Source organism: Motacilla alba, chromosome 8 (assembly GCF_015832195.1).
Source record: "Motacilla alba alba isolate MOTALB_02 chromosome 8, Motacilla_alba_V1.0_pri, whole genome shotgun sequence".
NCBI classification, from domain to species: Eukaryota; Metazoa; Chordata; class Aves; order Passeriformes; family Motacillidae; genus Motacilla; species Motacilla alba.
This window is the reverse complement of record NC_052023.1, coordinates 22,382,240-22,396,170: the sequence shown is the minus strand read 5'-3', so window position 1 is coordinate 22,396,170 and position 13,931 is coordinate 22,382,240. Positions and strand designations below refer to the sequence as shown.

Sequence of the window (13,931 nt, the reverse complement as noted above, 5' to 3'; positions counted from 1 at the left end):
GGGAATTTGATGAGAAAGCTGCAGCCAATTCAGTCTAGACTCAGAGATTAAATAAATTAGTCTACCTGGATTTTTGGTTTTGTTTTTCTCAGAATCCTTTTTTTTTTCAATTCTGCACAGTTGAAAAGGAAATTAGTATTATTTATCAATAGACTAATTTTATTCCAGTTGACTGTATTGAACTATTTTTCCTCTGGAAACAGAAAAATGTGTCTCAGATATATTCAAATATACTGTTAAATAGCATTCCTACTGTATTTATGGAGTCTATCTGCGCCAGTATTTCAGCATTTATCCAGCAATCCCACTTATGCTGCCATATAACAGGTGAGATGATCAAATACCAATGAGAAATTTTCTATACCACTCTGGCTCTTCTCTATTGTGCCTTTAAAAATCACCAAATTTTCAGTGAAGCTACTGAATTAACTTTAAACACATATGACTAATTTTTTTTTATTCTCAAGATCAACTTGACATGTAATTTTTTTATTTACGTTTGTAACATCTTATCAAAATCTCAGCTGGACTTCAGAGTAAGATTTAGATCTTCTGTCTATGGCTAAAGAGCTCTGTAGCAATTTATGAGACTTCTTTGTAAGGTTAATGAGAGCAGAACTTCCTCTTGGCTACCTAAATGCCACCTACTTTAATGCTAGCTTATCTCTGATGATAAATTACATTTTAAAGTTAAGTTTTACACACAAAAGAAAGAATATTTCAGTTTATTATTTGGCACTTCAAACTTCAGCCTGGGGTACTTTCCAAATTAAAATAAATGAAATTAAAATAAATACTGGTCATACTTTGGTTCTTAATATAATTAGTTTCCCAGACTCCCGATCCTCCAAATTAGCCAGTTTATATTCTCTTGCAATAATACTTGAAATGGGATCTGGTGCTAAGGCTTGCAAGAAAAGCAAGTGCTACAATATGCAGTTATTATTTTTGTATCTGCTTGTTGTTTAGCATTGGACTTGTAGAGAGGCTGTATTTACAGAAGCACCCAAAGCACCTCCATTCTCAGAATACTGAATAACAACAAATTAGCATATCCTTTTCAACATTTTGACTGATACAGGTCTTATCTGTGAACCTCTCAATCTCCTAGAATATTTTTAGATTGTCAAACGCTGGTGGCTAAGCTGTCACCTGAAATATTCTATTTAGGAACTGACACTATGCATTGCCATTTAAAATATATAAAATAAGAGGGGTACACTGGCAGAATTCTCCATGAACCTCAATATAGGGTAGCACAGGATGGTCTCCAATTATACATGGAATACATATATTCCAATTCCAGCTATTTATACATACATCCCAACTCTGTAGGAGCTGAAAATGTAGTCATGCATTTATCATGACTCATTTACCGACCTAAGACTTAGAGTAATAAGCTATTATTTCACATTTGATAGTGAAAAATTCAGCACAGAATTCAGTGGACTTTTGTTTCAATTGTGTTTCTATTTTATCGATTATGCTTATATTTATTCTAGTGATAAAGGCAATTGAAGCAATTAAGGTTTCCATATATTGAGAAATCTCTGCAGTTATATCTGCTGCCTTAATAAGTTACACTGGATCAAGGTGCAATAAATGAAGTTGGTCAGAAATCATGATACTGTATTTCCTTTTCTTTTCCATTACTTCAATGAAAAAAAAGACTCTTCTACTAAGACTGAGACCCATGAAATAAACTCCTCTTTAAGAGAAGGTGGTACTCAACATGAAAATGAAAATTTCTCTGCAAATTACTTAAAATGCAGTTTATATATGCCCCAATCCTCTGTTACTGTCAGGACACTTTCTGGCTAACTTTCTTCATGTAGATTTAGTAGGTGTACAGTATTTCAGTGACACACAGGGAATACAACTCTGGCCAAAACAATACTGTGCACTAGTGATGGAGAATTAGTACAAATGCACTTTAGATGGAATGGCAATCTCACAGGTAGAACACTGGTGTCTGGCTTTCAGTTTCATAGTTTCAGCTATAGATCTGTTGGAGGTGAAGTGACTAGGAAAAGAGGAGAGCATGGCAAATAAGGAACAGAGCTGCTACTTGGGTTTTTTATTTATCTGTAAGGAAAAACACCCAAAACAATACACAATGAAGTTTAATTTTTAGAGCTCTTTCTTGATTCTACTCATAGACAGTAGTACTCCCAAGGGAGAAATATCACTAGTTAATAATAGCACTCTTAAAGGTAATGATATTATATTTTTACTATTTTTAGAGTTTTTAGTATCTAAAAATATGACACCATTATCTTTTGGATCACATTCCAAAATTATGTACTGACCATTGTCACAAAACACGCAGGAGCATGGAATGACATCACATGAGATCACCTAATTTTTTCCTGCATGTTTATTTCTTCTCCAAGCTACATTTTTCCTTCTAGTTGGAAAGGATTAGGGAGGATGCAAGACAATGACATCAAAGGCAATACATAAAGTTAGTTTAAAAGCTTAAGTCTTTTTTTCTGTACTCTGCTCGATTCCCCACCTGTCCACAGGTTTACTTAGATTAAAAATATTTGTTTATTACAGGGCAAGAAATTATGGGAGCCATGCCTGATCTGGAAGGGAAAAAGTCATAAGAAGTCAAATGAAATTTGTCAGGAACTTCCCACAGACACCTTAGCAAGCCTAGAAAGAACTTTTCTGAGATTCCATTTATAGCTGAAGTGTTAAAAAGTGAAAAAGAAAAAAAAATTATACCACATATGCTTTTTACACATGCCCAGGAGCAGGGTAACTTTATAAAAAGGAGTGTCTTTTTAAAGTTACATATTGAGACAGTCCACATATGCAATCTGGAAACACTTAGACAACACCCCAAAATATGCCATTAGAATGCCAACAACTCTGAGAAGTAATACAGGGCTGAATATCAGATTATAGCAATTTTCCTGAAATGATGGGAGCTGTGCACACGTGCAGTCTCCCACCAGCACGCACACACAACAGGCGGGTATTTAACAGATAAATACAAAGAAAAGGAGCATTCAGGCAAAGACTCAGGAAAAGACATAAACCAAGAGCCCAGTACTTGACAGGAGGTGTCTCTCCTGATGCTTCCCACAGAGACAGTCTCTCCTCTCTTCCACAGATAAAGGTTGTGGAGACTCCACTTCCTCTACCAAATCATCAAGAAAAGAGTGCTGATGACATTTCCTGCTGATGACTCCTTCCAAAAGAATTGCACCTTGATACATATCTGTCTTCATTCTCTAGTATTTAAAGCTGCTTTGGCTCCAGTGATGACATCCAGATGGAGGATAAAATATGTAGGATTTCTGAAGTAATACTTGCAGCTTAACATACGTGTACAGTGCAATATATCTAACAGTGGATTGGAATTGATTCCTTCCTTTCAAATGCAGCCTGATGCACAGACATGATTATTGTTTTGCATGGAAAAAAAATTACAAAATTTTCATATAAATTATAAATGTCTCATTAAGGAGTGGCAATGATTCAAGAACTCTGAACGCTTAATTGAACAAGTGCTTTAAAAGTCATTATTATCTCTAAAATGTCACCTGTCTGATACTGCTCTCTCCACAGCTAACAGGGTACACATAATTACTTACTTCATATAAATCTCAGTCTCCTTACTCAGAGTGAGCTATTACACTTCCTGATTAATCATACGGCATGGTTTTAATTATCTCTTCATTACTTTTAGAAAAATTTAAAATATCAAATTTCACAATATTTTAAAAGTTTAATTCTGTCATCTTTATTCATATTAAATAACACTTAGTACTCTCTGAAGAAATATGGTGTTCATCCATTTTACGGTTGGCAGAATAGTTTGCCCAGTATTTAATTTTTTCAGAATAATGACGTCAAACTTTCAAAATGTGCCTTGTGTGTGCTTAGAAAATCATTTAGATAGTGCCTTCAGAATACTGGCATAGTCAACGTAAACACTATTTTTTCCCCTTAAATGTAACTTCCAAAATGAATGCACAAATTTCAGATTTTGCTGGCTTTTTTGATGGTCAGGTTATTTAAAATCTCTTTAGCTAGCCATATCAGTGAGGTGGGTCAGGACAGGTGTTGTTCTGTCACCTTGTTTGCAAGTCTGGCATAGACCTTAGTGCTGATCAGATTTAGGTGGGATATGTGGATGCAATGAGGAGAGGTCTGTGTTCACGGACAGTACAGGTTGTATGAATGCCTGGAGGTCTGACAGCCCATTCTCCAATGTCTTGGGTGATACAAGAAAGTACAGTAATATTCCCAGTATTCCCAGCTCTCTCCATCTGGCCACTTTTGTCACTGTAAAGTGGCTCTGCCATCCCAGAAAGGAAAGGAATTTCTAAATGCTCAGTTCAGCTTAGCCTGAAGTCAAGTAGCAGCAGGGTGCTACATGGCTCTATGTCCCCACTCATCTGCCTTAGAAGATGTCCACCTTATAATCTTGATAACAGTGATCTGCTAACAGCTTGTTCTTAGCTGAAATTAGGAGCAAAACCTGAGATCTTCCACAACAGTCTCAGACTAGCCCATCTATATCCCAGCAGAGTGCCTTGTAGAGGCTCCTGAAATTTTCCTCTCTCCTACACGCACAGAGGTACTTCCTCCATAATCTGAAACATTCCCAGGAGCCAGCCTTGTTCTTCCTACATGAAATGCTCTGGCTACATCACACTGAAATCCCAACATTCTGAAATCACCAGTTGAGCTGGTCACAGTGACTGCCACAATTAATTGTCTTAAATGGATTCATAATGTTGCATGAATTTAACTCACTTTGTTGTTCTTTTCTGAACTCAAACTGTGATTTGTGAACTGCCAAAAAATAGAAAAAAAAAGGGAAAACTAATCAAGACTTTAAAATTAACTCAGTGCATTTTGAATGTTGTTTGTACCATTTTAGCTAAATTGTAGTTTTCATGCAATCTGTGGTCAAAGCCGGTACAAAAATAAATGATTGTGTGGGTCACTGTTTGAATGCAGTCCTCAGTGTCAATGAGACACAGGACATCTGCAATGGCTCTGGTGAGATTAGCTTCTCTCTGATGAGAATTTTGGGTGGGTGAAAAATCTACTTAGATTTTGATCGTCTTTATAAAACGAGGTCAACTAATCAACATCTGCCCATTACAGAGTAGGTTGCTCTACTTTTTGTGTTTGTATTATGTTCTTTGAATTACTACTGAGAGAGCAAAACAGTAATTAAAGACTGGACATTATCTACAAAAATGGCTTTTCAAAACATATTTGTTGAACTGAAACCCCTTTGAACGATTATCAAATTCTAGATTGCTGTACACAGTGAAAACATAGCTTGCTCACTTCTCAGAAGGGTACATCCAGCTAAATATAGAGCTTAGCCTTCAGTCCCTCTGTTAGAGCTGTCTCTGCTCCATGGTGAGAACTACAGGGCAACAGTGATATGTGACCAGTGCCCTCAGCTTCTTTTGAATTTGGTGTGAAGATGAGAAACTAAAACCCATTCCAGGGTCAGGGAATGTTGTGTATCAACAGCTGTTATTCATAAGTGACAAGTATAACCACAGTTTTCCATTTGCAGTGCAGCTTGTTGGGTTTTTTCCCACTGGCATTTGGTTCAGATGAGGTTTGGTAACGCTGGTTTTGTCTGTACTGCATTTTTCTTGAGCCACAAGGGCAAGAGAAAACCAAGTGAGAAAAACATAAAACCTCTAGAACATTTTTGATTATTCATAACAATAAATGAGCAAGACCATTTTTCAATGTTTACTCCTTATTACATATTTTAACAATAATTATGCTTTGAAGGAGCTCTGTAACTTTAAGTTATTAATACAGCAAATGCCATTAACTTTAACATATTAGAAAGCTAAAGGGCAAAACACTTTTCTTTACAAAATGCCAAAGGGGTTTGACTCAGGGTACAGAATCCAGGAGGGAGGGCCAGACTTTCCTGGCAGAGCTATCCCACAGTGAGGACGGTTGCTCAAACTGTGTCATTGTCCCTGCCAGGCACATGACCCTTGTGCTGGTGGCTGCTGGAGATGCAGTTATTAATGGCTAAATCTGGCAGGAGACTTGCCACACGCAGGGACAGGGGTAGGAGTCTTCTTTTTTTTGCTGCCTCAGTAGATAACTTGCACTGATCATAATTTAATGCCTTTCTTCCACATCTTCCATAGCTTGGTACTTGGCAAGGCAGGCACAGAAATGACAGACTTGGCAACCTGCTTTCCACCACAGAAATATAGCACTTCCCAACAGGTATCTCCCTAAGTGGAGACAGGATATGTCCCTCAAGATACCTCTGAGTAAATAATAATATCACTGTTTTTATCTGTGAGGATAAACACTGGGTTTTGTCTCCTAATGACTGTTTCTGTTTTATTGCTACTTCCCACCAGGAAGTTGACTGCTAACATAATTAGCAGATGATTGCACGGGGGAGGCTGAAATCTTTAACAGCTGTTTTAAAGCATTCTGCACCAAATCTTCTATGCTGCAGAACACTTACAGCTCTTGAATGGCATTCTCTCCAATGACACAGATTATGGGACCATGGAGTGGAGGCCTCCAGGAAGGACTTAACTTGCTCATTTACTTGGAAAAAAGTTGAAGAATCTACATTGAAAGATTTAGTGGATTAGTATAAGCATTTGGGCATACAGTGTCAGAATTCAGATAAAATAAACATCACCTTTGATTGTGAAGTCTAGAAACTGAACGTATAGCACAGAAGTGGTTAACAGATTTTACAACTTTACTCTTTCCATAAAATAAAGTGCAGACATTTCTGATGCTCCAAGTGATCTATTTCTTTGTTACAGGATAAAGGGAAGACAATATGAATCAATGCTACCATTTGTTATAGAAGAGTCACTATGAAAGAAAGGCAGAGTGCAGCACAGAACTTACTATTATAAAATAAATAGCCTTAATCATTGGGTGTGATAGAATAATAATCATAAAATTAGGAGGGAAAGAACTGCTTTAGCTCCCCATGGAGTATTATAGAATCTGCTAGATGTAAAGTAGTATGTGTCAAGTTGTAGATGGAAAAATAAGAGCTTTAGCAATAAATCTATAATTAACTAATGATTGAAGTACCAAGTACATTTACAAACTGCGCATCATGTTGTCCCAGAGGAGGAAAACTACTTGGTCTGTGAGAGTTTTCAAGATGAGACACTTAAATGGTTTGTGCAATATAAAACTTCTGCTGGGATGTGCTACGAACATCTTCTTTGGACAGACCCAGTCACAGCAGCACTGAAATTACTCTTTTCTTTCCATGTCCTTTCCCAGTTCCACAGCGTGTGCTAGTTTAAGTGGAATACAGGAACACAGAAACAATGCATTTTGGCCTCCATTGTTGTTGCAAGCAACATGGTAAAACAGAAATTAGAATGAGGCCAATGGCACTGCCTGCTACAAAGCATGACTTCCTCTCCCCTACACACAGGTGTTCGATCTGTAACAGGGACCCAGCCAAGACCAATTTAGAAGGATGGTGAGTACGGAAATATATTAAAAGTTTGCTTTCCTGGGACTATGCTCCTAAACCACCCACAAGAGTGTAAACTCAGGCCTTTTGCTGTGGTAAATGCAGCAGTTTTACAAACATCAGTATTTATTTTTTTTCTTAAGCAGTGAGAAACGGCTTGGCCTGTATACACAGCAAGTTTTTTTCAGGGTTTAGGGAAACTCAAACTTTTCAATTACTACTATGCAGTCTGACTGCCAGGTATGAAAGCACTTGCTCTCTTAGAGAATTAGACTGTAAAGATCTTGAGCAATTTCAATCAAAATCAAGCGTTTACATTAGAGTTTAGGCTTCTAAATCTCTTTATGGGTTTTGAAAATTTAATTACAAGGGCAAATCAAGATAAATTTGACAATATCTGCTCAAGTCCTTTTATTTGTAGCCTCTGTTAAATGAAAGAATTCCTGTAAGCAAACATGTCTTCTAAAAAGAGGATGCCAAATTGACTAAAGTATTTCTTGAAGGAAAGAGGAGGATTATTTTGAAGAAACTGTAATAGAATTTTCTTTTGAAGAAATTATGATAGAATTTTTTTACAAGTTGAATCTAGACTCAGTTGTTTTAAATCACTTGAATCAGAAATGTGTGGGCTTTTTATCCCTTTTTAGTTTAACAATCTCAGGTGATTTCCAAAAGGAAAGGCAAAGGGAAGGCTTCACTCACTAATTCACACCGTGACAAATGACTGTTAAAGTGCCTTCTGAGATTTACAGTGGGGAGCTGTTCCTTGAAAGTCACCAGTCAACATGACAGCCAGCAGGATACAATTGTCCAAGTGATGTGTGGAGGTGTTCTGTATTATGTGAATCTCCTTCCTTTCCAGATATGTGGTAATGTGCATTTATGCAGAAAGCCTACCAGAATGGAGGGCTGATTTTAATTTAATCCTATAAGTACTCAGTGCAAGAACAGTTCTTTCACAAAGGTAAAATTTAGCTCTATAGTTTTAAAATTAAAGTATACACTATAGCAAAATGACTCAAATTTTAATCTCAATACAGAAGCAGGATTTGAAATGAATTTCCAGTACCAGTTAATGTTCTTGTTATATCTGTACAGAATAGAAAAAGAAATTTACAGAATTGGAAAATGTAAATTTTTGTTCCATGACTGAAATTGTAAAAATATCTTGCAGCAGCATATAGAAAAGTTATGAAATCGGATGCTTTGAAGGTGGGGGTTGGACTACCCACAAGTTATCTGTTCGCATTGTTTCCTTGGACACTCCAACTGCCAAACCATTCCTGCACAGTTCAAGACATTTTTGTCAGAGCAGGCAGAGGAGAATTTGAACAGTTCATCAGAATAAGCAGTCATGCTTCAGTGGTGGGAAACATTCCCGTCTTGCTAGAATTCACTAAACCAAATGCAGGTTTTATATCTTCAAGAGTTTCTAAAGGAAGGATTAAATGTCTGGGCATAAATGATTTAAGAAATGTGAGGTAAACTGTGCTCTGCAAGATACTAAAGGCCGTAATAAAAAGGCAATGATATGGAGAGAATGTAAATGCTTTTAATTTTTAACTTAGAATTCTTTCTTTACACCTCTAGCATGCTGTGGTTTGGCTGTTTTGAAGCACATGGTAACTATTTATGTACACAAAAACCTCTTCATTGTAGCTTTCGCAAACTTACATGGGAACCTAAAATTAAACATTCTCTTTTATCCTCTCCTCTGCAGCAATTGACCAACATCGAGCATGTCACCTCTTCACCAGGTAGGGTGTTTTCTAATTTTATCTGTGTTGCTTTTCCACACAGCTTCCACACAGCTTCCACACAGAAGAATAAGGACTGATGATCAGTAGGGTTATGAAACTTTTCATTGCATAGTTTACTACTACAATCACAATTTAGTGAAATCTGGCTGAATTAACAGGTGAATAGTTGTGCTCATCACTGAGTTCCCCCTCTATTTCTGCTCATTTCCCAGCACCCAAACTGAAAGGTAAATTTCATTATGAAGGTCAATAAACATCTCAGAATATCCAGCAAATCAAAACAGTCTGTTTCATTTTCAGATACTTTCAATAATGAAAGCAAAATGTAGATTCACAAAGGGATAGTAGCAATATTTACAGAACAAGTGAAAAAGTCAAGGATCCTATCTTCTCTTTAGCCTTAGCCCAGTGCCTGGGATATTTCCATGGCCAGAGGCAACCTGATCCATTGCCCTGCTTGCCACAGAATCCACCCACTTGACACACACACATGCTCTAGCTGCCTTGCAGAAGTGTTCTCCATATAAAATGAGTGGAGTGTAGCATCAAACTTCATCTCCAGTTTTCAAAGGGAACCAGGTTCCTTTGGAAATCTAGCTTTGCAAAAACCAAAACTGGTTTAAATAGCCTTTTTTTGGGAAAAAAAAAAACCCAAACCACTCAGCAAATTCAAGAATGCCAATAAATTATTTGAAGTAGCTTTCTTACTGAACAAAATCATTTGTCAAAGATTCAGCATGTTCTTCTGCACACAGCAACTTCTTTTATGAAAAATAAAACACAATCCAATTTGGCGGTTTGTGGAAGATGACAGCCCAGAACCCATCTGTTACTGAAGCCAACTGCAAGGCTGGCTATGAATCTAAGCTATGAAAGCAGAATTTCTGGGGGGAGGGAATGGAAATGCAAAAGCAGTGAGATGGATGCTACTGTATTGAAGAAATACAGGTAAGGAATGGATCATGAACTAGATAGCAAAAAAAAAAGGTAAGTCTGAGTGAAGCTCCACTATAGAAGTCCCCAAGAAGAAAAAAAAAAATTAGAAAGCTGTCTTCAAACAGGTAGAGATGTAAGAACAAAATTCCTGAATGAGAGTTCTGTTACAATCAGCTAAGCATTTTAGCACACGTGCACTTTATAAATTAACAGGAACATTTATAAGAAATAGGTGATGAAACTCTCTCCCTAAAGAAACATAACCACTAAGGTTTCAAAGTTGAACTCTGATTATGTCAGAAATGTATCTTTCAATAAAAAGAGGAGAGGTCACATAATTTCAGTCATATTTATTATTAAATACTACCATATGACATATCATGGCAAACTATGCTATTAAAACTGATTTGGCGACACAGAATCCTAGGTGGGTTGTGGCAGATGAGAGGAATAAATCCATCTCCTCTCCACTCTAAAATACCAAAAAGCATCTGAAAACCAGGAGATGGACCCTATCAGCAAAAAGCAAGCATTATTCCAGAAAGGGCATAAGGGAAGGAGAAGAGAGGTCCCCCAAGGACAATCAGACTGGGAAGATCAAAAAGAGAATGGAACTAGGACAAGACAGAGTTTGGCTGGTAAAAGACCAGAAGTTCACAGATCACACAGATGGGAAACCCTTAGCAAACATCACACTGCCAGAGTTGAGAGCAAGTGGAATTAAAAAGTTGCAGTGAACTGGAAACAGGCAGAAAAATTTTTGCAGCACCTCAGCCAAAGTCCAATAACTAAAATGAACTATCTTGATCATGTACAGCCTGCAGCAGCTGTAAGGCTACTTTAACTGTGTTTCAGTATTCAGATATTCCATTCATAGTTAACATCCATCAAATGAAGAGGTTACAAACCCCTTTATATTGCACATTGCTTAGAACAGAATACAAAAGATGTGCTTCACCAAAACCAACCAAGAACCATTTACCTAAGAGTGCAAAGAAAAGACAATAAAGCAGACAAACATAATAAATATTCGTGTAACACCAATCTTGCAAACTAATAAGAAGCTGATCTCAGGGTCCCCATAGGTCTGCAATCTTTGTCATTCAATATTTCCTGGAAGTATGTCCAAAATTCTAAATATTCCACTTGAGACTATTTCTATGCAGAGCATGCATGCTTTTTCTACACTGGCTAGCAGCAATATTCTAGCAACACAGGAAGGAATGAATACTTCAGTATTACACATGATAGCCTCCAGTTCAGGAAAGTAAGAATCTGGACAGACAAACAACAGATAATACACAAGATCTCTGTAAGAACGGCTCTGGTTCAGTTACTGGAAAGCTGGTATCCAAAACCACTGCTATGGTAACTTGCAGAGCTGGAGGAGAGCGTGCTGCTCTCACAGCCTCATGTAAAACACAATCCTGCTTGCATTGTGGGGAATTCCCTGCACACCTTCCTACCACTGTGCAGCTGTGCCCAGCCTCAGCACAGACAGTGCATAAAGATCTAGAGAGCCATTTACATTTTTGTATTTCAGATTGTGCCAGAGATCTTTCTTTAATGTTTTTGGAATATTAATGAAATAATTTAAATTGACCATTAATTTTTCACCAGTTTTTTGCCGGAGTTTTCAAACGGTGACCATGCTCTGGGAGACTTTTGTGCTGTAATTCTGCTATCAAGATTGTTTTAATGATTATTTACTTTGATTTTGTTAAGTGCACATAGACCTGAAACAGACAATAGCTAAAAGGATGCTCTGGGTTGTGCAGTCACACTATTTGCTATTTGACAACAGATCATGCTTCTTCTGTAGAAGGTAACTTCATGAAGTGCAAGTCAAACAACTGGCATCTGGGAAGTGCTTGACAGAAGTTTAAACTAGAGGTGGGAAAAGTGTTAAGCCCCAGAGTGATCCAAAAAGGTATACAAAGAATATTTTGTAAATTTTAGCAATCAAAACCCAAAACAAATAAATGAAGTTGCTAAAATAAGAAAGGTAGTGGAGTTTTTTCCTATTCCAGTAGGAAATAAGATGCAGGTGTAAGATGCTAAGATTACATTTTCTAAAATCTCAAAGAATCAGAAGTAATGACTGCATTACAATATACTTGGAATTTTTTAAACAGTAAAACCATGCTTTGATAAACCTACTATTTAACTCTCCATTATGTAGTTACAATGCTGTCATTTCCAACCAACATCATTCATTTTTGTGACTATACTAAGATGTCATTAACCATTTCATAACTGTCTGAATAGACAGCATTTGTTTAACTGCTTCAATGTAGAGCATATTCTCCTACAAGGGTAATATTTAGTTATGTATTTGCATGATCATGTGATTATCAATCAATAAGAATCCATATTTCCTTAGAAAAGTAGTGAAAATCTGAACAATGTAAACAGCATTAAAATCAAAAGTTTCTGACTGCCAAGTTAAAGACATACTCTGACAATGCAATTATATTGAATTAAAATCTATCCAATATGTTGCCAATTTTGCTTTTCTGATATTTAACTACAAGAGAGCGTTAGTACAAAGTGGATATGACACATAATTTTGCAAGATGGGATCATGTAATAGTCTATTGAGACACGAGGTTGTATGGTCCAGCAGAGTGGAATGGTGCTGGTGCGGTTCATGAACGCTGTTCATTCAACATTTTGAAACTGAACACACATGCACATGATTTGCTTGTTTCTTTTGATGTAAAAGGCTCTTTGTTTATGATTTTAAGGAAAACATTTGACTTGAAACAAACAAATCTTTTTCTATCGGGTGTGATTAAAGACGCTGACAGACTTGAAAGAATTCATAAAGGAATAAAATCATGGTAGTTGCGTCCATGCCTAGGATCCCAACATGGAAAGAAACTGCATGTGAAGAAGCCTGGGTATAGGACAACGAAAGGATACTGCAATTAGCCTTTGGACAAACGGGAAAAGAGTGTTTTGTTCGGGATGCTCCCTCTGCGAACGCTTTCACAGGGACACGATCTCTTACCTGCGCTGCTGCTGCCGCGCCGCGGGGCAGGGCAAGGCTCCGCCGCCGGCGGGAGCGCTCCGGAGCCAGCGGGATGCCCCGCGCTCGCCCAGGAGCCCGGCCCGGCTCGCCCCGGCTGCGGGCGGGGCGCGGCACCGCAGCCCCCGCCGGCCCTCGCACCCCCTGCCCGCCAAGTTTCCCCCGGGGCCGCGCTCCCGCGGCCGGAGGAGCCCTCGGGGAGCGCTGCCCGGCCCCGCCGCCCCGCCGGGGACACCGCGCGCCGCGCTCACCTGTCGTCGCTCTGCCAGCCCTGGTCGCCCAGCAGCAAGTCCCGAAAGCGGTACCGCGGCGGCAGCGGCGGCACCTCGCTGTCCAGGTCCACCATGCTGCCCGGAGCGGGAGGCAGGGGGCCGGCCGGGAGAGAGGGGAAGCCCCGCCGCGCCGCCCGAGGAGCGGCCGGACCCGCCGGGGCGTGTGGGGGGCAGCACCGGCGCGGCGGCAGCGGCGCGGGGCGGGCTGGCCCCGCACAAAGGCGCGGCGGGGCTGTCCCCGCGGTCCCCGGCGGCTCGGCGGGAGCCTCTCGGCCCCAGGAGCCAAGTCCCGCCCCGGGGGGAGGCAGGTGGCGGCGGGCGGCGGCCTCGGCGGCGGCGCGACCGCCCCCCGCCCACGCCCACCCTCGCAGCGAGCGGCGAGCGCGCTGCCGCGGCCCACAACAAAGGGCTGTGCCACGGCCAGGCTGGCGGCGCTGCACCGGGCTCTGCTG

At 39.4% G+C, this 13,931-nt stretch overlaps 1 protein-coding gene across 7 annotated transcripts in view; it reads right to left on the bottom strand.

Annotated features, from left to right (window-relative positions):
* Positions 1–13,730, bottom strand: part of KCNT2 (potassium sodium-activated channel subfamily T member 2) — a 114,452-nt gene extending 100,722 nt beyond the window's left edge. For 3 of the 7 annotated variants that reach the window (XM_038143767.1, XM_038143768.1, XM_038143774.1), the window contains exon 1: positions 13,459–13,728. In XM_038143767.1, coding sequence (XP_037999695.1) covers positions 13,459–13,553 — 95 coding nt within the window. In that variant the 5' untranslated portion in view covers positions 13,554–13,728. Of the gene's footprint in view, positions 1–13,458 lie in introns of all 7 variants that reach the window. The other 4 variants (XM_038143773.1, XM_038143772.1, XM_038143769.1 and 1 more) reach the window with 3 other exon arrangements.
* Between the last annotated feature and the right edge of the window lie 201 nt (positions 13,731–13,931).